This window comes from Gekko japonicus, unplaced genomic scaffold, assembly GCF_001447785.1.
Source record: "Gekko japonicus isolate JY-2015 unplaced genomic scaffold, Gekko_japonicus_V1.1 scaffold185, whole genome shotgun sequence".
Lineage (NCBI taxonomy): Eukaryota > Metazoa > Chordata > Lepidosauria > Squamata > Gekkonidae > Gekko > Gekko japonicus.
Window position 1 is genome coordinate 416,591 of NW_015176457.1, and position 23,004 is coordinate 439,594.

At 42.2% G+C, this 23,004-nt stretch overlaps 1 protein-coding gene across 1 annotated transcript in view; it reads left to right on the forward strand.

Moving 5' to 3' along the window:
- TENM3 (teneurin transmembrane protein 3) overlaps positions 1–23,004 on the forward strand; it is a 477,022-nt gene that overhangs the window by 16,300 nt on the left and 437,718 nt on the right. The window contains exon 2 of the mRNA XM_015426968.1: positions 15,117–15,395. Within this exon, the coding sequence (XP_015282454.1) occupies positions 15,117–15,395 (279 nt within the window). The remainder of the gene's footprint in view (positions 1–15,116; positions 15,396–23,004) is intronic.

Sequence of the window (23,004 nt, forward strand, 5' to 3'; positions counted from 1 at the left end):
ATGTCGATCACCACAGACGCCTCCCTGTGGGGTTGGGGTGCTCATACGGACGACACTTGTGTGGGTGCTCCATGGCAGCCCCTTTGGAAACGTCATCACATCAACTATCTGGAACTGCTGGCCGTAAAATTTGCCCTCAGATCCTTGCACAAACAGGTTGCAGGGAAAGCTGTGTTAATATTTACGGACAATACAACTGCAATGGCTTATATCAATCGCCAGGGCGGGACAGTGTCCAGATCCCTTTGCAGGCTAGCTATGGACATATGGGAAGAGTGCCTTCATTGGAACATCACTCTCCAAGCTGCCCATCTGCCAGGAACTTTGAACCAGCAAGCAGATTTCCTGAGCAGAGGAGGAGCATCGGACCACGATTGGGAGCTGAATTCAAAGTATCTCCTCCCTCTTTTTCAACGTCTGGGACATCCCCACATCGATGTTTTTGCAACTCGATTCAACAAGAAGTGTCCCATGTTTTGTTCCAGAGCGGGGTTGGACCCTCTGTCACTGGGGGACGGCCTGTTGATATCGTGGGCTCACAACTTTCTGTACCTATTTCCTCCGATTCCGCTGCTTCACAGGGTGTTGGTGAAAATACAACACGACAAGCCCCATTGTCTTCTAGTAGCCCCCTGGTGGCCTCGGCAAGTTTGGTTCCCGACACTGTTGAGGTTGGCCAAGGGATCCTTTGTACACCTGCCGCAGGAGTTGGATCTCCTCCAGGCTCAGGAGGGCCAGGTCCTTCACTACGATCCTCTGAGTCTCAAGCTGACTCTGTGGGAAATACGCTTTCAGTGATGGACGCTCGTATCAATGATGTCTTGTTGAACTGTCGTAAATTGTCTACTAGAACTTCCTATGCTAGGAAGTGGGATTTATTCCTGCAGTACCTGAGTTCCTCTAATTTATCCCCTCCACCAGTGGATTTGAGGTCTGTTTTTGCGTTCATTTTGTCCAGAATGGATTTGGGGCTCAGTTTTTCTTCAGTTAAGGTGTATTTAGCTGCGGTGTCAGCTTTTCATCCATCTGTTGATGGGTTTTCAGTTTTCTCGCATCCTCAGACGAAACAGTTTTGTAAAGGTCTTATTCGCCTGTACCCTCCCCGTCGTCCTCCAACCCCGGCCTGGGATTTGGCTTTAGTTTTGCGTTTTTTGATGGGAAAACCTTTCGAGCCATTGGCCACTTGCTCTCTAAAATTGCTGTCACTCAAGACTGCGTTTTTGGTGGCCATTACCTCTGCTCGTCGGGTCAGCGAATTGTCTGCTCTGAGGTGTGATCCACCATACTTAAGTTTTTCCCCACATGGGGTTTCATTGTCTTTGGACATCTCCTTTTTACCGAAAGTTGTTTCGGAATTTCATTTACGCTCAGATATAGTTCTGCCATCGTTTTTCCCGTCTCCTGCTAATGAAGAGGAACGGAAATTGCATTCTCTGGATGTTAAGAGAGCGTTGTTGTTCTATTTGGGCAGGACTAAGTCTTTTCGCCAGTCTCCAGCTTTGTTTGTTGCTCACAGTATGCCCTCCCAAGGGAAGAAGATCTCTTCCCAGAGGCTGTCGAGATGGATTGTGGAGGTGATCAAGCTATGCTACGCTTTGGCTAAGAAACCTCTTCCAGGTCAGCTTCGTGCCCACTCTACCAGGGCGGTAGCGGCTTCTACAGCTTTCATGGGAGGTATGCCATTGGAGGACATCTGCAACGCTGCGACTTGGGCTACTCCGCTCACCTTCGTGAAGCATTATGCCCTGGATGTCCGGTCTACTCGTCGTGTGGCGTTGGGTCGGTCTATTTTGCAGACGGCGCAGGTGTAGGGCCTCGGCCCCTCCTCCAGGTTGGAGTTATTGCTTGCTATTCTCCCAAGGGTGTGATGCACAGAGACCACGAAGAAGATAGACAGGTTGCTTACCTGTAACTGGTGATCTTCGAGTGGTCATCTGTGCATTCACACCACCCGCCCTCCTTCCCCTCTGCTCTCGGCCCTTCATCTTGTTTCTTTGAAGGCTGTTGGGCGGTGGTCAGAAGGAACTGGCGGGATCTGCGTGCCCCTCCTTGGTCATGCGCAGTGGGGTCGGCGCGTGACCTGGGAGAGGCGCGAAAATCCCTTTTTGCTAGCTATCGGTACCGAGAAGGTTCAGCGCAGGCGCAGTGTATCCCAAGGGTGTGAATGCACAGATGACCACTCGAAGATCACCAGTTACAGGTAAGCAACCTGTCTTTACTAAATACAGTGGGAAACCAGGCAATAAGCTTTTCGCTACCTTTTTAGACCTTAAGGCGGCTTTTTATTCCATTCCAAGAGACCTCTTATGGGATAAGATGGCTAGAATGAATATAGATCCCAGATTGCTTTCTTAAATAAAAAAACTACATTCACATACCAGTTGTCAGGTTAAACTTAATCTACAGGGGAATCTAACCCCTAAAATTCCAATTCGTAAAGGCATAAAACAGGGTTGCATCCTTGCCCCCTCACTCTTTAATTTGCTTTTAAATGACCTGGCTCCATCATTGTTTGAAATTGACGGACATGTCCCTAAAATTGGTCAACGTCGTTTTCCAGTTCTTTTATACGCAGATGACGCTGTCTTACTCTCATGTTCACAAATTGGACTGAGGCATCTTCTACACCAATGTTTGACCTACTGTAATAACAACAGGTTAACTTTGAATGATGGGAAAACAAAGATCTTAGTCTTTTCCAAATCCTGGAAACCGTCCTCATAGACAATTCAGGGAAATCCCATTAAGGAGGTCAAATCATTTAAATACTTAGGGATCAATTTTTACTACAGCAGGAGCTGGGCTACTCATCGCAAATGTGCTACTACTCTAGCAAGAAACAGTGCTGAGGGCATCACCCGCTTTTTCTACATGAGAGGCAACAGATATGTCCCAATGGCTTTAAAAGTCTTCAACGCAAAATCTGGTTCACAATTCCTATATGGCGCTCCCATTTGGATAAGCGCAATTAACAGATCATTGTGAACCTAATTGGCTGAAATTAGTAAAAAAAAAACTTTAGATCCGCTTTATTTCTCATCTGACACCACAGTATTTTATACAATATTCAATTAGATATTCAATTTCAGTGCCTGACTGAGGCAGCTAGGAAAACTTGATTTCCAATTCATCTGGGATTACCCCAGACACTGGGCCAGACAGCTCCTTATTTTTGCTCTTTAACTGACCCCCATCAAAGAAGAGCATTTATGTTAGCCAGATTTAATGTATTGCCATCGGCCGTCTTCTCTGGAAGATGCCATAAAATCCCTTATAAATTTAGACAATGCCCTTGTAGTCAGGGTGCTATCGAATCTGTTTCCCACGTTCTTTTAAACTGCCCATTTTATACTAAGACCCGGCATAAATTTCTGGACTCCCTTCTTTTTACATGACGTGGTCTCCCTGAGAGTGTCAAAGTCCAGTAGCTACTCTTGGGGCAAAACTCTTCTATAACTTTTAATGTTGCCTGTTTTCTTCAATCTGCAATTCAAATCAGGGAAACTATAAACTGATCAGAGTTTTTTTCCCCTTGCTGTTTGTTTGTATGACAGCCACATTTTTGACGTATTCCTAAATTTTAATGTACTTTTATCTCTGATATGCCAGTAAAGGTTGTCTGTCTGTCTATCACAAAAATCAGTGTTGTGTAGTGGTTAGAGTTTCAGATTAGGATCTAGGAAACCAAGGTTTGAATCACAACTTTGTTGTGGAAACTTTCTGGGTTACTTGGGCCAGTTGCACATTTTCCGCATCACCTACCTCACAAGGTTGTTGTGAGGATAAAATGGAGGAGAAGAGAATGATATAAGCTGCTTTGGCTCCTCATTGAGTTGGATATACATGAATTAAATAAATAATGGGGCATAGATAAAAGGTGGGTGAGTGGGTGGAAAGGAGAGAAGGAAACAGGAAAGAGGCTATGTGGGCTTTCAGGGATGAGGAAGAGTAAATAGTGGGGGAAGGGAAAATGAGATGCCTCCTGCAAGTCCTTGTGGGTCCCTTACTTGTTACCCCTATCTGGAACACATTTTCTACCATCAAAGACATTAGAGCAAATTACTATTGTTAAGAAAAGCATGAATAAAAAGAACTAGAGCTACATCTGAGAGAGAAATTCAGATGGAGCTGTGAATCACATTCCTATCTACCACTGTGACCTCATATTCCAAGTGCATGACTATGGATAGAAGCTGGACTTAATATGACCAATATTGTCAAACCACCAAGTCATGATTCCTACCAGCAATCACTTCAGCCTTTTCAGGAAACAGTTTCAGTTTTTATGTCTGCTCCCTGCTTAAGTCTGGAGAGAGCTTGCAGAATGTGTCTCAATGTGTTTTATCTTATTTATTGAAAGCACCCCAGTACCTCTATAGTGTTCACACTGACATCAATACACAAGCACACAGCAGGCAAATTTGAATTGCATTAAAACCCTAGAAGAAATGTGAACATAGCTGGGACAAATTATTGTACATTTTATTAGTGTAAAAGGAAGCATTATGTTTGTAATAACTGTAGCTAATAAAATAACTCTTCAAAAATGTCACTGATGGTAAACCAGTGCAGTCAAAATAAATTAGTTATGAAGTTTGAAACTTAAAACTTAAATGATGAATACAGTTGTACCCCAACAGAAATCAGAATTATTGTATTTTATAGATAATAACTTAAAAAGTATAACGAAGGAGATGAAAGGGAAATTATTCTCTTTCCTATACATTATGTGTTGCATGATTGTCTTCGACAAATGTAATTACATTGTATAGCCCATTTTCTTTCCTTTTTCCCTCTACTGTATCTTCACTGTTTTCCTAAAATAAATAAATTAGAGGGGGGAAATCACTGATGGTTATCATATTCAACCTGGAAACCAATTAATTTTTGACTAGTGATGTTATGGGTTTCATAAAAAGAATAAAATATTTAATGCTTAGATTGCTTTTATTTTCAAAGTGCTCTGTAAATTTTAAATCACTGATTTTCAGCAACACTCCTGTGGGAGTAGGCAAATAAATATTACAAAAGGCTAGCCTGATCTCATCAGATCTTGGAAGCTAAGCAGGGTCGGCCCTGGTCAGTATGTGGTTGGGAGACGCCCTGACCTGAATAGCCCAGGCAAGTTCAGTCTGTCAGATCTCGGAAACTAAGGAGGGCTTGACCCTGGCAAGTATGTGGATGGGAGACCTCCAGAGAATACCAGGGCTGGGAGGCCAGAGGCAGGCTATCAAGTCACTTCTCTGAACATCCTCTGTGTCCTAGTAGGAGTCACCAGAGGTTGCCATGACTTCCAGGAATGGGCACATGAGCACACACACACACAAATGCAAAAATACCCAAAATTAAATTAAATTAAAAAAAACAGTATATGGATAGGAGACCATCAAGGAATACTAGGGTTGCTACAGAGAAGTAGGCAATGGCAAACCACCTAGGAATATCTCTTGCCTTGAAAACCCCATAGGATTGCCATAAATCAGCTGTGACTTGAGAACAACAAAAAAAGATAGCCCTTATTAGTATTTATTTCTGAGACCCAGAAAGGAGGCTTCTAGGGAAACAGGACTAGAAAATACCACTACAAAGATTTTTCCATCTCTTTATTCCCACCCCTAGGCTAGCATTACAGCATGATGATCCTTCTTTTATAGGATGTAGCATAGGGCTTTTGCAGTAGTCAAAGAAAGAAGAGCGTTTCTATCATATTTTTGCACATGCTATAGAAAGGCAAGGTGTGTCAGGTAACAGAAGGAATCCCAGTAGCTACTTGAGGGAGGACCCAGGAGCTGTTCAAGAAGAAGGATCACAGGGTGAAGGAAAGTCAAGGACTAGGTATATGTACAGCAGAAACCAGGAGGCACTGGACCTTATTTTGCTGATGCAACTGCTAGGCAACAGTTGACAAGTGGGAAAAGGGGAAAGTTCTGGAATTAGGGGATTGGCCATGTCCTACATTAGCTATAACTACTGGATGATGGCTGTTAGGGATGGGGTTAAAATCTGAGCACTGTTGCAATGCCTATAAGCACTTGTGCAGAGGTTTCTAGTGTCCTACAGCAGCATAAATTCAGTGATAGGACAAAATGACTATATGGCTGAGTATATTGGACACTCTCTCTTGCCCCCTGAGCCAGAAATACTGAGCCAGACAACTGTTTGGATTTCAAACAAGGGCCACTTTATTAACTATTTATTTTGCATAATAAATCAACAGCAAGGGAACTAAGTGGGAGCAGAACAGGCCAGGCAGGTGTCACACCAGCCAACCTCCTTGCCTAAATGTATGGGCAAGTCACTAGCCCCAGTCTAGGGCCAAGTCTCTGGCCCAGGACTGGCAGCCCAGCACACAGGTCACCTCCCATGAGCGCCTACCCCTGAAGCCTTACAGCTTCAGGGAGGAGCTTACCCAAGAGGCTCCCTGAGGTAGTCATAATTCGCAGCCATAGGCCCTACAGCCCTGGGGCCGTTCCTGATTACCCCCTGGTCCCCAACCGGAACTGGCTGAAAGTGATTACCGGTTCTGCTTTCTTTCCTACCCTACTCTGCCAAAGTGACCAGCTAATTACTGCCTGTACTCAAAAGAAGGCCCGAACAGATTCCCATATGTTTGTTGTAAGGTAGGCGAAAACACAATAATCTGCCTGCCAATCTGGATAAGTGTGAAAAATTTCTGCCCGGCCCCAATCAAGTGACCAGCACCAGCCGACACAGAACACAGGGTGGGTGGGCCGAGCACAAGGCGCAACTGACAAGAGTGGGAACGGGGCCGAGCCTATAAAGGCTGGCCCCACCCACTCAGCTCTGAGACACGCTGCGTCTCAGCGCAGCTGTCAGTCTCCCTTTCCTCCTGGGGGCAAAATGGCCCGTGCGCTCAATCGGCTTTGCCGATAGCGCACGAGCCTCATTCCTACAGCTGCTAACCAGCTCTGGCACCTGATAAACATACAGGGCGATTTCTCACTAGAGCTGCCTCGCAGCACAGCGCCGTTTGCCCCAACACAAAAATGTCAATTTCATACCCGAGGCTGCGGGGCTGCATTTGACTCGGAGCTTCGCCCGATTTCCTCCGCAGTTTCATGATCCTCAAAAACCAGGATCATGAAACTGTGAAGGGTGCGGTATAAATCCAATCTCCTCCTCCTCCTCCTCCTCCTTCTCTCTCTCCCCCCCACCCAATCACTCTGTTTTTCTCTTTCTGTCTCCCATCAGTTTTTCTGTTTTCTCTCTTGCTTTCTGCCCCCACCTCATCACTATTCCTTTCTTTCTTTCTGCCTCCCCAACTCTTATCATTCTCTTTCTATGTTTCTGCTTCCCACTCCATCACTCTGTCTTTCTCTATACTTCTCTGTCTTCCCCTCTTAGCATCATTCTCCCCCCCCCCCCCCCCCCGCCCCAGGTATATTGCGACGTCTCCCTCCCCAATCACTGCTGTCATCTCTGGGGCTCCTGGCCACCCCACCCCCCATCATTGGCACTGGGCCTGGCATGGTTCCCAGCCTCTGGCACCAGGCCTGCCGCAGGGTTGCCCTTCTCAGTTTCTGCTGCCATCAGTGAGGCCGCTGCTGCTCCCATCACCCCCCTAATCAGCGTCAGGCCTGGCACAGCTCTCAGGCCCTTTGCCCACCCCACCAGAACTACTCCCTCCCAATCACTGCTGCTCTCAGCCACCCCGCACACCATTGTTGCTGCCTGGAGGATATAGGTGCATTGTCTGCACATACGCAAACAACACTTTTTTTTTAGGGGGGGGTTAAACTCTCCCATGTATTTTTAATTGTTTTTAGAGTTTTCTGCAAACCTGGAGGGGGTCCCCCAAGATTAGAGAAAAATGTCCTTTCTGTCATTGTGGGCCTAGTCTGTGGCCTTAGAGGTCTGCAGATCAGCCCACACTTGGCTGTTAGAGACACAGATAGCTACTCTGTTGATAGAATAATGATCAGAGAGGTTTGCTAATTTCATCTTTCTGCATCTTTCAGAACAGAAAACAAAACATCCTGGTTTAATTCTAAATTTGACTGTGAAAGGTAGATATTCTCAAGCACAGGAACAGACTTTTAGAACTTAGAAAAGACATTTTTCACTGGATGGAGTATAAGACAAAACCTTGGTTGCAGTTTTGTGACTCACATGCTGTTCAGTAATTGGCAGACATGCCAAATGCATTTTCTTATTTCTAAAATGGAAGTTTTTCATGAGGTGTGAAAGTCTTAATCAGCTAATGTTTGTAAAGTGCTGTGGCTTGCTGGGTTGACAGTGTTATCTATGTAAGTGCTAAGGATTATTATCAATACGATTACATCAGAAGGTGATGGTGGGCTTGTGCCAACAGTCTGTGCTTAATCTTTCCAGTTTTTTCAATTTTTTTGCCAGTATATTCTAAATTTGGAAGTTATAAGTATTGCATACTTTCCACAGTATTGTGTCGCACCAGCATGTTCATGCAATGAATCTGTTAGTGTGAGTTCATTATTTTGCTCTTTTAGCATCTGTCTTCATTTGTTTTGTTTTTAAAAGTGTGGCAATCTCATGTTGGATTCTAATGTTGGGCTTTTTCATCATGAGAACTTTTTGTTGTGAGCATTTAATGGAGAGCATTCTCAGTCGGAAGGGAGGAGCTAATCATAGCAACACAGATAGGACTACCTTTATTTTTCAAACAGGAACAGGAGGCAGAGCGACAATCCCTACTTTATCCCAGAAAAGTATTCTGTGCAGTAGTAGATGGCAAGATTTTCAAAGGTGCTAGTCACTTATTAAATGTCTGTTACCTTGCAAAGATTTTTTAGTAAAGGATCCCACTCCCCACCAGTGAGACTGAGAAGGGAGCTTCACTTTAGAAAAAGTGGACAGGAAAGACCACCTCTCTGGCCAGCTGCCTCTTGGAGTGGCTGCACACCAATTGCTTTTTAAGAGAAGTTGGATAAGTACCAAACAAAAACACTGCAGGTGCCATCAGAGAATCCAGAGCTCTGCTATCACCAGTACTGGCTCCTGAATTTTCTTCCATGCTCACACTGTCCTTGAATACCAAGGGATAGGGCAGAGCCTGCTGAGGCTGGGTAACACTTGAATTCAGAACTTTCCATGCTTCAGTTCCACCAGGTCAACTTTTTAGTCTTCCAGAAGTTCCTGCATGGCAAATACCATATCATCGGCAGCAGAGAAAACTGTCCCAGGCGAAAAGTAGCTAGCTCACTCAGTCCAAGGATTCAGAAACATCAGAGGAACAAGAGATAATTTTCGTGGAAAAAGAAAAATGTTGTAGCTGATCTAGGCAAAACCTTCTGTTTAAATTTGATTCCCTCCCCTTGCAGAGTCTTAATAAAAACTTCTGAACTCTTAAACTTAATAAGGAATCTGAAGAAAACCCCTCCAGTAGAAGTGTCGGGGTATGGTAGGCCGCTTCTCGAAACCCATTGAGAAAGGAGCTCCACCAAAGAAAGATTAACTTGTCAAAGGAAAAATGAACTTATCAAAGGAGACAGCAGACAGTATCTGCATTTCATGCAAGGAAGACATGGTTTATACCATTGTTTCTAATTTCTATTCCAGCTTTTGTGTGTTCTAGTTCAGTTAGGGGAAAACAGCTGACAATTCAGTGCCACTGATTATCAAACCTCTAGTCTTCACATTTTGCTCATTCATTCATTCATTCATTCATTCATTCATTCATTCATTCATTCATTCATTCATTCATTCATTCATTCATTCATTCATTCATTCATTCATTCATTCATTCATTCATTCATTCATTCATTCATTCATTCATTCATTCATTCATTCATTCATTCATTCAATTTCTATACCGCTCAATCCCGGAGGCTCTGAGTGGTTTACATAGGCATATTATACTTCCTAGCTAGGGCCACAATGTATATATATGGGGAAGGTGAGTGCCTACCAGGCACTCCGCCGGCTTGTTCTTTCTTCTTCCTGCGGCTTCGTGGTGGGTTCTATCTCGGCGTGGCTCCGCAGGGGGTCCTTCTGGGTTGGCTCCACAGTCTGCGACTGTGCGATGACTGCTGCACCGGCCTCTGTCCAATTGGCTCCGGCTGTGCTGCATCGCCGCATCACCGCATCTCTGGGCCAGTCCCCGCCCGGAACATCTGCAGCTTGATGTCGGTTTCGCTGCCATGTTCTTCCTGCCGGATCGCCGCCATCTGTTGCCACCACAGTTCCTCTTCCTCTTCGCCGCTACTGCGCCGGAAGGCGGGTGCCTCCCTGCACCTAAGGCAGGTACCCATTTATCTACTTGCTAGGCTTTCGAACCACTGGGTAGGTGGGAGCTAGGACATGGACCGGGAGCTCACCCCGACCGCGGTGGGACTCGAACAGCCTAAGGCTGGATGGATTACTTTTGCAGGCGTTTTTACTGCCTGCGCCACCACAGCTGTTCTCATGGTTGATGCCTCCTCTTCAGTTCCTCTCCAGATCCTTCATTATGTCTACGTTGAACTTAAAGCTCAAATCAAAGTACACTGTAGCTGCAACTACCTTGGAGGCAAGGGATTCTGTTTGTAGAGTCACTTCAGTGTGTTCTGTTGGCGACCAAGAAAAAAGGTCTTTTCTTATTTTGCAGCACAAAAAGAAAGCTCCAAGAATGGTACCAGCTATGCTTCAACACTTCCTTTCATCCCCGACAACCTCAGTCAAACCGTGATCCAAATTCAAGCCTTGGAACTGCTTGTACCCTCACTGGAGACCCTTGTACCCTCACTGGAGTATTCTTAAATGTAGTTTGGGGTTGACATTTTTCAACAGGATATTGTTAGAGGAAGAAAGGAGTCCTTCTCTTTCTATCCCATTGTCCCATAAAGGCAGCATTTGAAAAAGAAAAAAACAAGTCTTAAAATAATCACGGACCACGGAAACGTCTTCAGACAGCGCTGGCTCTTCGGCTTTGAAACGGAGATGAGCACCACAACCCTAGAGTCGGATTCGACTGGCTTTCGAGCAAGGGAACCTTTACCTTTACCTATCCTGTATCAGTTTTCCACCCTTCTGCATAATAAGAAACATTTGAAATTGTTAGTGATAAATGTTCTTTATTGTATACCTTCTTGATATTCTAACCGTTGATTAACTGATCTGCCCAGCTGCTCTCCTTTGTCAGTACATTATATATATTGCTACTGACTGCCAGTGGTCCATTTCTGTTACTTGTCCTTCATCATATCTTCCTGTTTTTTCATATTTTCATTTCTCACGCTATTCTTTCCTTCCATTACTTCTGCCATGCAAGATTACAAATGGAAGTTGGAACGTTAAGTTTTGGAAAGGCTACGCAAACAGAGCAATCTTAAGAGAAAAGGAGGAAAATGTTGTGAAGTCTGACATGAGTATATATATCATAAAATTTTGAAGGATGCAAGATTCTCCCAGAAATATGCTTTAGGGATGAGAGCAAGTGCTGCAACGATTAATATGAATAGTGAGAAGTTTATGTGTTTTAACTAATTCGAAAGCAAGAGACAGGACACAGTGTTGTCAAGTGGTCAGAGCGTTGGTCAAAATTTCAGTTCAAATCTCTACTCAACCATGAAACCCACTGTGTGACTTTTGGATAATGACATCCACTCAATCAGCTTCACAAGGTACTAATGCAGGGGTCCCCAACCTTTTTGGCCTGTGGGCACCTTTGGGATTGTGACATGGGGTGGTGGAGGCAAGCATATAATGCCCCCCCCCGGCTAGTTAACCTCTTTTCCTCCCAGCTTTGCTGCTCAGGAGGAAAAGAAGCTGACAGGGGTCCTCCTCTCTTCAAGCTAGTTAGTTTCCTTTACTTCTGATGTTACTATTCGGGAGGAAAATAAAGCAACTGGTGAGTGGTGGGGGAGAACAGCTTTACTGCCCCCCCCCAGCCAGGTTCCTTTTGTCCCCAGGCAGCTGCAGCAGCGCAAGAGGAGGCCAGCATATTTGAGTGGGAATGTCTGTTCTTGTATGTGCTGGCCATTTTGTTTTTCTTCCTGCATGCCACAGCTACTCCAGATGGGAAACTTAGGAATGGGGAGAAGGGGTGTAACCTCCTAACCCTACTCCTCCCATGAGGATAATAGCCAGGGCAGCTTACTTTCCTCAGACTGATTCTTGTGCTGTGGCTGCAGTGACTACTGCTGAAACAGACTTTTTCACAGTGAATCGGAACAAGCCCCACCCGGACCCAGCCACTTTCTGAAAATACTCTGTGGGCACCAGAAAAAAGGTGTCCATTGGCACCCTAATGCCTGCAGGCTATGTGTTGGGGACCTTGTACTAGTGAACTGAAAACAGAGGGGAGAGCCATGTATATCACTGTGAACTCCTTGGAGGAAGAACAAATTCTTAACGTCATTGTGCCAAAGCACCATAATAAAACTTTGTATCTATTGTTTTCCTTCTTTCCTTGAGTATTCTGATAAGCTTGTTTACCCTGTGTCTTGCACTTTGAATCTGAAGGACAGGCCTTGTATGCATAATGGAAAGGATTTAAACAAGTCTTATCCATCCATTCATTACTTCAGGTTAAATATGCCTTCTTCTCCCTACAAATGCAACACTACAGAGTACTGCAACAGAAGGGCATGGCGTGTTTTAGCTGAACTGATATTCTGACCCTTTCTCACACACTGTGTTCTTTATTCAGCATGCACTTGCTTTCTTATGTACTGAATGGTGATCTCAGAAAGTGATAGAGCAATATAATGGCCTCTCCTTCTGAGGTTCACATTTTGACCATGTTAATTGATCCATGGCTATTGCAGGCAAAAGTGAAATAAAGGGAGCAGCAAACTCACTCCATGCATAATCACAGTGCAGGCAACTGATGGGATGTAGCAGAGTCAGGCCTTCTCTGTCTGTGCATCTCTGTTCTGGGCAAAGCCACCCTGGCTCTGAGTCCTCGACAACTCAGTGGTATCATTGCCAAACATTTACTGGTGACTAAGGGGAGGTGCCATGGCCTTTCTGCCCTTGATGGTCTCAGACAGGGCCACTACCGATATCATAAACCTCCTTGGAAAGGTGGACTCTATCATCCCTGCACAGGTGAAGCAGGGAATACTTGATACCTGGGTGTGCAGTAAAAACACCCCCCCCCAAACACCTCACGTGTCATTTCCCCATTCAGCTGCTAGGGTGATTACTTGAATGGCATTCTCTAGGAATTTGACATGATATAGGAGGGTGAGAATCAGATCTAGAGGCCTTCTTTCAATTTATCATTCCTTCCTCGTTACCCTGTCCCACATTTATTCACTTTGTTGAAAATGGCATGCCATGCGCTCAACCTGAAATATTCTGAACAAACCACTTCCTAAAATTGTTGTCTATAGATACAGTGCTGTCTTTTCATTAGTGGTGGTAATCTGATCAGGCATTGATATATTCTAGCTAAGATGTTATTTATGAATTTAGAAGTTGTTATTGATAGTTTCTGAAATTAAATTGAAACAGAATTTACCTTGTACAAACATTTCTAGAAACTCTGCCGGCAAATGTTTACAACCCAGCACTACAATAGCCCATTCTAAAGTCAGAAATATTTCCCTGTGGCTAAATTGCACTCATGGCATGTGACCATGAAGAAATCCTTTAGACTTCAGCCTTTACACAAACTTTGATAAGCTACATAGTGCGATTTTTATTTAAACAGGCTCTTCTACCAGTTGATGTGTTTACTGATTCATCCTTCCTAATGGCCTTCACGCAATTTACTCACCAGTATGGCCATTTACTGCTGTGACAGTTGCCTTTCGTCCCTCCATGCATTTTTGTTCTGTTATTTATTCATACAACTCAATGATAAGTACTATTTGATTTGTAACTAATTGCAGCAACTGTTTTTCATTATTTATGAGTGTCATAGTCAGAATCCATTTACAATTCTGACTGTGTGATAAAACTGATTGCAACAACTGATATGACCACAGCAATAAAGTAATTAACTGGCACACTTGAAAGCTCTCAAGGTCTGCGGCATTAACTATTTTCTGTTTCATGAACTATACCTTCTCCTGTGCATAGAGATTGTCAGATTCCCTTTTTTATTTTTTGTTTTTCTTGTTTTGGTAATTTTGAACAACACACATTTATATTGCCCACAGCAACACAGAATGTCTGCTGGGGTGGGGTGGGGGGGAGCTTTTAAAAAGGCTAATGTTGCTGTATGGATTCAGAGTATAGGATTTTATTGAAATGGATGGCATGAGCATGCCAATGGTCTGTGGATCATGAATAATGTATGACTGTAATTTTCAGGAAATAAAGGCAAACTGGAAAAAACCCCGTTTTTACTACAATAATTTTTAAATATTATAATTTAAATATTCTTAAATGATTAACTTCATTGCAACTAGTTTATTCACATAACCGTTTTGGATTCATTTTGGTCGTTCCATTCCTTCAACTCTATCCATTATCCATTCTTTCTGAAAAATATATCAGTTTTATTAAAAAAAACCCCTCTAATTTACATTTTACTAGATTAACTAACCATACCAAAAATTGAATTTTTAGGAATAACAGTATGATTATCTGTTGCTAGTGTGTTGTGTTTTATTTTTCAAGGGGAAAAGGAATGTCCTCATTTACTTTTAGGGATTTGATGAACGCAGGAAGATTTTAATAAAGATGAATTAGCCCCCTACTTCATTTAATTAACATTTTATTCTTAAGGGAAGCAAGATTTTAGTAATGACAGGTGACATCTGGATGTGAAAATACCCTGTTGTTTGGGACTTCAGCCAGGGCAGAAGGCGATAATCCTAACAAATACTTGTTATTGCTTTCACACTTTCATAAAGCAAAAAAGGCTGTCAGTTAGAGTTAATCCTTTTTATATGCTGAACTAGCTCTTCTTCATTTACAGGTCATTCTGTATTTCTTTTATACCTTAGAGAACTCCTGATGTGTTTAAGTAGTTGACAAAGAACGGCTGAGATAGAATGAAAAGGGTCACTAGAGATTGCCAGTGATAAAAGGATCTACTTGACCATAGCTCATGGAGCGCTTAACAAAAGACCTCGGTATATACCTGGGGAAAAACTGTGCAGTTAAAGTGTGATTATTTTAAGCATTTTTTTAAAAAACAAAAATATATCCTCATATTTTGTTATCTTTTTTTCTTCCCTAATCAGGACAGAATTTTACCCTAAGGCAGTTAGGAGTTTGTGAACCAGCAACTCGAAGAGGACTGGCATTTTGTGCTGAAATGGGGCTCCCCCACAGAGGTTACTCTATCAGTGCAGGGTCAGATGCTGATACAGAAAATGAAGGAGTGATGTCTCCAGAGCATGCCATGAGACTTTGGGGCAGGGGGGTCAAATCAGGCCGCAGTTCCTGTCTCTCAAGCCGTTCCAACTCAGCCCTCACTTTAACTGATACTGAGCACGAAAACAAGTCCGACAGTGAGAATGGTAAGTCTTTTTTGTGATATGGAGAAATATTTCAACAGTCATATTTCATGTAACGCTTATTTGCTAAACCTGACATTATTCTATTAACAACTTTGATTAATAATTTTTCCAGGAAAAAGCAACATCCATTATTGATCACTTAAGTTATACAAGCAATCTATAAAATATTTTACCAACTATGTAGGAAATGTACATAGGAAAAGAGATCAGCTATAATTTATTAGACCATATCATCATCCATGGAAGTGCAAAGAAGCAAAGTGCTACAGTTTTCCCCCAGGGCTAACTTGTATACTTTGTAAATTCCTCTAAGACATCTAAAAGAAAAATCTTAAAGTATATGAATAAGTGCTTAGAATAGATTGTTAAAAAGGCTAAAATGAGTGAAGAATAAAACTTATCATGCTTAAAGTAGCTAGTTGAGGAGAGCAATTGAAACTGTGGTACGGGAAATATGCCTATTGTGCCTTGAATATTAGATTATTTTGCGCATATGGTCTGGAAATGTTTGTAAGAATATTATGAGAATGTTGAAGGTAGACTTAGTATATGAACACACACACACACACACACACGTTACTTGTAAAAAATATATATTCTGGATTGAGATATGTGCTACCCAGGTGCTGCATGAGCCTCTAAAGTATAATGCATAATTTCAGCTATTATGTTCAATGAAGCAGGACTGCAGGTCCATACCATACATGTTTTTCATTAAGAAGGTCCCTCTTATACAATATAGGCGTAGCATAATACTTTATACTGACTTCAGACCTGCACTGTAGCTTGCTTTTAGGTTGCCCCTGTATAGCCCAGCTTTGATGGCATCATTAACAAATATGTTCCATCTTTTAATCACATTTAAACAGGAGATCTCACTGATGAATTGTATTCACATGTTCAGCCTGAAAGCTTTTGCTCCTGACTAACCAGCCATTAATTTAGATGTCTAACTCATTAGCAACCGAGCTTTAATTTAGGTTTCTTAACAAAATCATGTCTAGAATTTGTGGTCTTCCACAGTCACTCAAAGCTCAGCCATTCCTGAGACCTGATATGGCGCCAAGCAAGAATGTGTGAGAGAGATCTCTGCAACAATTACAAGTCATGATTATAGTCCTGAAACAAACCATTCAAAATAGGTTTACTAATTGCCCATGCTCCTTCATAGTTAACACCGGCATGAGGTGAAGAACTGTAATTGATAAAGCTTTTTGTGGCATGGAGATGAAGTTATGAGAGAGAAGCTTCACCTGTAAAATTTTTGCATATCAAGCTACACAGTAAAAACCTGAGGCAGGGCCATTAATGAAAACTGGCAGCACTAATCTGGTTATTTCAGTGATATTAAGAATACTTAACTGTGCTGAGGTTTGTAGCCATAGAAAGAGAGAACACTGAATATTAATTTCAGGAGGGATTTTTACCCTGATGATAGCCTGGGTTGTTAGTGTTGTGACACAAGCAGATTTGCCACAAAGCTGCTATAAGCATTGTGTAGGAATCAGGAAGAACAGCGTTTATTCGAAATAACTTACATAGCTGCATCTGATCAGTGATGCTGTGACGTCTGGACTTTGGGACAAGCTGCCTGATGCCTTTGAACTGGCTGATACACAAAGGGGCACAACCCTTGTGTTGCCAATCTATACATCCTTGGCATAAGGAATGATCTACCTTCATTTTGGTTGTCCTTGTTTGGAAAACAATCAAGAAGTTGGAGTACAAAAAAAAAGAACAAAATCTGTAAGATTTTTAGTGTAGATAAAATAGGGGAGCTAGTAGAGGTTTATAATATTATGTGTACTATGGAAAAGGTGGATAGAGAAGATTCTTTCTCCAGTTAAACAAGTTGAAAAGAAGACAAAATAAATTACTTTTTATGTAACAATTATTGGGTTGGATCCCATTAGCTTTTTAATTCAATGTCACTCTGTTATCCTTTTTACTACAGCCCCCATCCAATGATCCCTCTAAGCTGTGGAGTCTTGTGAGCAAAAATTCTGTTTTGTGAGCTACTGGCATTAAAGTTGTGAATGAGCAATTTGGCTACTGCATAAATTAGTTTGCTCTGGAGCCATCCTTCCTGAGCTAAGACAAAAATGTGTGAGACGGAGGCTAAAAAACTGTGAGCTAGCTCACACTAACTCAGCTTAGAGGGAACACTGCCCCCATCCTACATGACTTTTACTCATGTAGTCTGCATGACAAAACCTTTTTTGGTGGTCAAATGGAACCCTTTCTCCCTTTTTCATCAGCATAAAAGCCAGTTTGATCAAATCCAATGTATGAAATTTGCTGCTACAAAATATGATCATGGTCAATAGTTTGTTGTTGTTCAGTCGCACAGTCGAGTCCAACTTTTTGTGACCTCATGGACCACTTCATGCCAGGCCCTTCTGTCTTCCACCATAGAGAGATAACTTTAATGATTCTCAGGACCAGTTTGGTGTAGTGGTTAAGTGCACAGACTCTAATCTGGGAGAACAGGGTTTGATTCCCCACTCCTCCACTTGCACCTGCTGGATGACCTTGAGCAAGCCATAGTTCTGGCACAGCTGTCCTTGAAAAAGAGCAGTTTCTGTCAGAGCTCTCTCATCTCCACCTACCTCACAGAGTGTCTGTTGTGGGGGGGGAAGGGAAAGGAGTTTTTAAGCCGCTATGAGACTCCTTCGGGTAGTGAAGGGCGGGGTATAAATCCAATCTCTTCTCTTTTTATTCTTCACTTGCCATCATACATTGAGACTGGTGGTGTGTTTACAAATAAGTAGTGTCTTTGTAACTCCTACAGTTTTTATTTAGACTTACAAGTCCGTTGTGAACTGTAAGTAATGAGGAGGTGAGATTAATTGTATCTGATCAGAAGTATACAAATGTTTTATCTATGTATTGTGGTGTGTTTCTGGCAATATGTACCTCTGTTTGATAATATATGACACTAAGGAAGTCTATTTGCTGAGATACATTGGCTTTTTATGATATATATTATACCATTTTGGCTCATTTATGACACACATTTTGGCTTAATTTTTACAGATGTTTGTGTTTATGTCTGTTGAATTAGATCTTTCTAGTTTATTGTATTTTTTGTGAATGACACCTATATGTAGCACTGATGCACACATTAGACTTTTGGGATGTGTTCTTGAGAATTATTAGACATTTGTCTGTTGATACTTCAGATATTTCAGCTATTTTTCTGGTTTGCTCTATTTCCCCCCTGAAGTTTTTAGGTTTACCTAATCTGTTTTCTTTTTTTGGTTCTCCCCCTTCCCTCTTCTTTGTGCCATCCAATCACCTGCCTGGTTCATTTGGCGGCAGAAGGGAGCAGAGTGGTCCCTACTCCTGTTCTTCCTTCCCTGCCTTCCTTCCTCTTGTGTGTTGAAAAACTAGGGAGTGATCTTAATGAAGCTTATTTTTACATTTAAAATTCCAGCTATGAAAAGTCCTATTTTGTATTCTGGATGAATTTAATGAAAATTATGATTGTGTACTAGGTTTGCCAGTCCCAAGGCCCCAGCAGGGATTTCCCTGCTTTTCAGGACTTCTGCCTGCTGCTGGCCAGCTAACCACCAAGGGAAATCCTGCCCCAAACAGCCACATCCAGACGCGGCATCCCCGACATGATGGTGTCACCTGGAAGTGATGTCATCATGTTGTGGACATCACACAGAGGGCAAAACTCTATGATAAATTTATCCTAAGACCATAGAATTTTGCCCTTAAACCGGAGCATCACAGATGCAATGACATCACTCCCAGGTGACGTCATTGCATAGGCGACATCCCAGAATGCCAGGAGACCAGGCAGCCCTATTGTGCACAACAAATAGAGAAACGATATGGAGTTTTTTCACTGATGCTATGGATTATATCTGTATCTCACTGTTAACCAGTTGCATAGTATTTTTTAAATACAACACACCATAAAAATGTTAGCTTCATTGTGCAAGTCAGCTAGCTAATGGGAAAAACGAAGCAGGCCATGGAATGCAGCGATAGTAGAATGGTGACCTAAAGTGCAGAGTAAAGAAACACCCATTTGTCTTGATGCAATATTATCAGCACAGCTGACTAACTACCAGTGTAATGCTTTTGTTATCACAGTTGTGTCCTGTATCAGAATCATGTTTGTTTAGGAGTAGATAAAAGTCTCTGTGAAGTGATTTTAATACCTCATTATCATGCAAGGTCTCATGACACAGTGACAAAAGTAGCTTTAACATTTGAATTTTTCCTGTAAAAGCCTGTTTGGCCTATATACCTTAAAGACTTTGTTCATTACTTCAAAACAAATGTGTGAACTTACTGTAGCAACAAACAGGTTTTGTGCATCTCATTATGCTTTAATATATTTATTTATTTACAATATTTCTATGTCGCCTCTTCAGAGTCCTGCTTGAGGCTATGCAATGTTAAAAACCACCATATAAAAAGCGATTTAAAAACAAATTATTTGAAAAAAGTAGCATTAAAAACTCCATAAAATAGAAGCAGACCGTCATAAGATAAACCCTCTAATTAAAAGCCTGTATTAAAATGTGTTTTTTAATCTGGCACCTAAAAGAAAGCCAAGTAGGTACCAGCTCAGCCTCCAGGGGGAGGGTGTTCCAAAGGTGGGGTGCCATCACAGGCCTTAAGAGGCAGATCTTAACTGGTGGGCTCTGCATAGTATGAGAGGAGATGGTCCTCCAGGTACCCTGGCCCCAAGCCATTTAAGGCTCTGAAGGTAAAAGCCATCACTTTAAATTGTGCCCATAAAAAAGATGAGTAGCCACCGCAGATTTTTTAGCATTGGTAATGCAATCCCTGTTACCAACCCCTGTCAGTAGCCTGGCAAACACATTTTGAACCAGTTGAATTTTCTGAACTTTTTTCAAAGACAGCCCTGTACAGACTGCATTGCAGCAATTTAACTTGGATACAATCACAGCATGGATAACTGTGGCCTGACCACACTTTTTGAGAAATGGCCGTAGCTGACTAACCAGCCCAAGCTGATAAGAAGTGCCATGTGCCATGAAGGAGACCTCAACCTCTAACCATAGATCTGGATTTAGTAGCACCCTGAAACTACAAATCTGCTCTTTCAGTGGGAGTGCAGCCCTCTCCAGGACAGGCTGACTCCTCTGTCCTCAAGAAGCTTTGTCATTAACCAATAGCACCCTGTCTGTACTTAGCTTCAGCTTCAGTACCTACTTGGCTCATTACCTTCCCAGGCCTCCTGTTCAGAACTTCCACAGACCCACCTGGCTTTGTTTCCGATTTTGAGACCCAGACCGTAGTGCTCTCTGGGGTATATATGGGGAAAGGCGGTCCCGTAGGTATTTTGGATCCCCACTCCTCCACTTGCACCTGCTGGATGACCTTGGGCAAGCCATAGTTCTGGCACAGCTGTGTTTGAAAAAGAGCAGTTTCTGTCAGAGCTCTTTCAGCCCCACCTACCTCACAGGTTGTCTGTTGTGGGGAGGGGAAGGGAAAGGAGTTTTTAAGTCGCTCTGAGACACCTTTGGGTAGTGAAGGGCGGGGTATAAATCCAAACGCTTCTTCTTATTCTTCTTCTATAATCCCACTCCCACCATTAAACTGTCTGTTTTTGCTGGTTACAGATTATGCATAGAATGTAGTTTCTTGTCCTTTACTGTTGAAAAAGTTGAGGAGGGAGATAAGCAGGAAGTGTCGGATTGAGAAGGTTTAATATATCAGGAGAGAAAGTTCTATTCACATATGAAGCTTTATCGTATCAGCCCTTGAGAAGAAGCTGATGTTAACCTTTCAACAGTTATTAAAAAGATACTTCTTGTCCTTTGACATCATAACATTTTAGATTGGTGAGTGTTTGTTTCAAGTTACTTCTCTTAAGTATAAACTCTTTATGCAATTGTTATTATATATATTCTCAGTAGATTTAGAAGGGTGTAACCCTTTTTAGGATTGTAAGTAATTATTTAAGATTTAAATAAGGAGACAATGCTGAGTTTTAGCAATGGTAGTTATTCTCTAGGATAGTAAGTATTACTTTGCCCAAAGTAGAACATTATTTTGAACACTAAGGTTACAAATTGCGTATCTGTGATGTTTGTAAATGCTTTCCTAAACAGAATAGCAAGTCTCTGCTTATTTTTCTGACTTTTCTTGAACTGAAGTTTGGGATTTGTTTCCAATTATAATGAATAAAATAAATAAAGGGAACAGTATTTTGCATTAGCCAAATTATGCAGCACAGTGTTTGATATTTCAGGTACCAACTTCAAAGTTTAGCTACTAAAAAGTACTTAATTTTATTTATTGATCAGGAGGAAAATGGTCTAGCATAAGAAACTATTAAGAGGTCCTTTGAGGCAAATAAATTTTTGCTAGTCCAAATATCTCTCCTGGGCAAAATGTAAAAAATGACTGGGACATGTCACAAGACTCAGCATTGGTGGGACTGCAAAGCAGATTGTTATAGATTTATCTTATTTGAAATTGTGCTATGACGATTGTTGCATAAACTGTAAGATTTATGCTAACAAACATATATGATAATTCAAAAACTGATGCACCATAAAATACATTTATGTTGGACTATATAATCTAAATATAGCCATGCTTAAGAAGTGATTTTGATGTAAAGTGAGGTTAATAGAAATTGCCAAATGTTAACAAAAAAAGGAACATAATCCTTTGTGTCTCAGGATGCTCATTAATAAAGTTCTCAAATCTATGCAAGACTTCTGTGCAGGTTCCGTAAATATAACAATCCTTCTTGTAGACTGTACACAGACTGGTATGCTGGGCAGCCCTCTGTTGTTTAGAGAAACCTCATCAATAAAGCATACTTGATAGTCACAGAAATCCTAGGAAAAACTCATGCCTGCTGCTGTTCCAATCACTTCTACTCACAGATCCACACAGTCATACTCTGGTTTGTCATCGGTTCAAGGTGGAAGCATCCAGACTTTGAAACACACCGTCAGACCTTCTTGTCCCGGCTGCTGACACACAGTAAGCACACAGAGTTAGTTTCTTAACAGGGTTGGTCAAAATATAGCTCCAAGTGTCAGGCACAGGTTAGGCAGCACTCAAAGCTTCAAGCCCAAAGGCAGATCCAAGAGCAAGGTTTCTACAATACAGGCAAAGGCCAGAGATGGCAAAATCTATCCAGAATACAGGCAACAAGGTCAGTAGCTAACAAGACATGTTGCTTCCACACACCTACTGCCTCCTCTGTTGCTTTGAAGCCCCATGCTGCTAACCATCTGTGTTGCATCATGCACTTGCCGGCTGCCTCAGCCCTACTCCTTGCAAGCATTCATCTTCATTGTTGAAACTGGGCCGGTGTTGTGCTGCTGGATGGGCATTGCATTGAAGGTCTCTACCACTGGCTGTGGGCTTGGCTCATGTTTGCTGACCCCCCTCTTCCTCAGAGGAGTCCTCTGCATCCCTTTGCTTTGCTGCGCTTGACACTTGTTCTCATTAGAAGACTACAGCAGTCCACTACAATCATCATGCCACTCAAAACAGCCAGTGCAAGTCCCCCGGAGGCTTTATATAGTACATATCAAGGCACCCCCTTTTAAGATGCTAAAAATGCTTTGGATGGTGTTAAAATGTCCCTCTGTGCTGT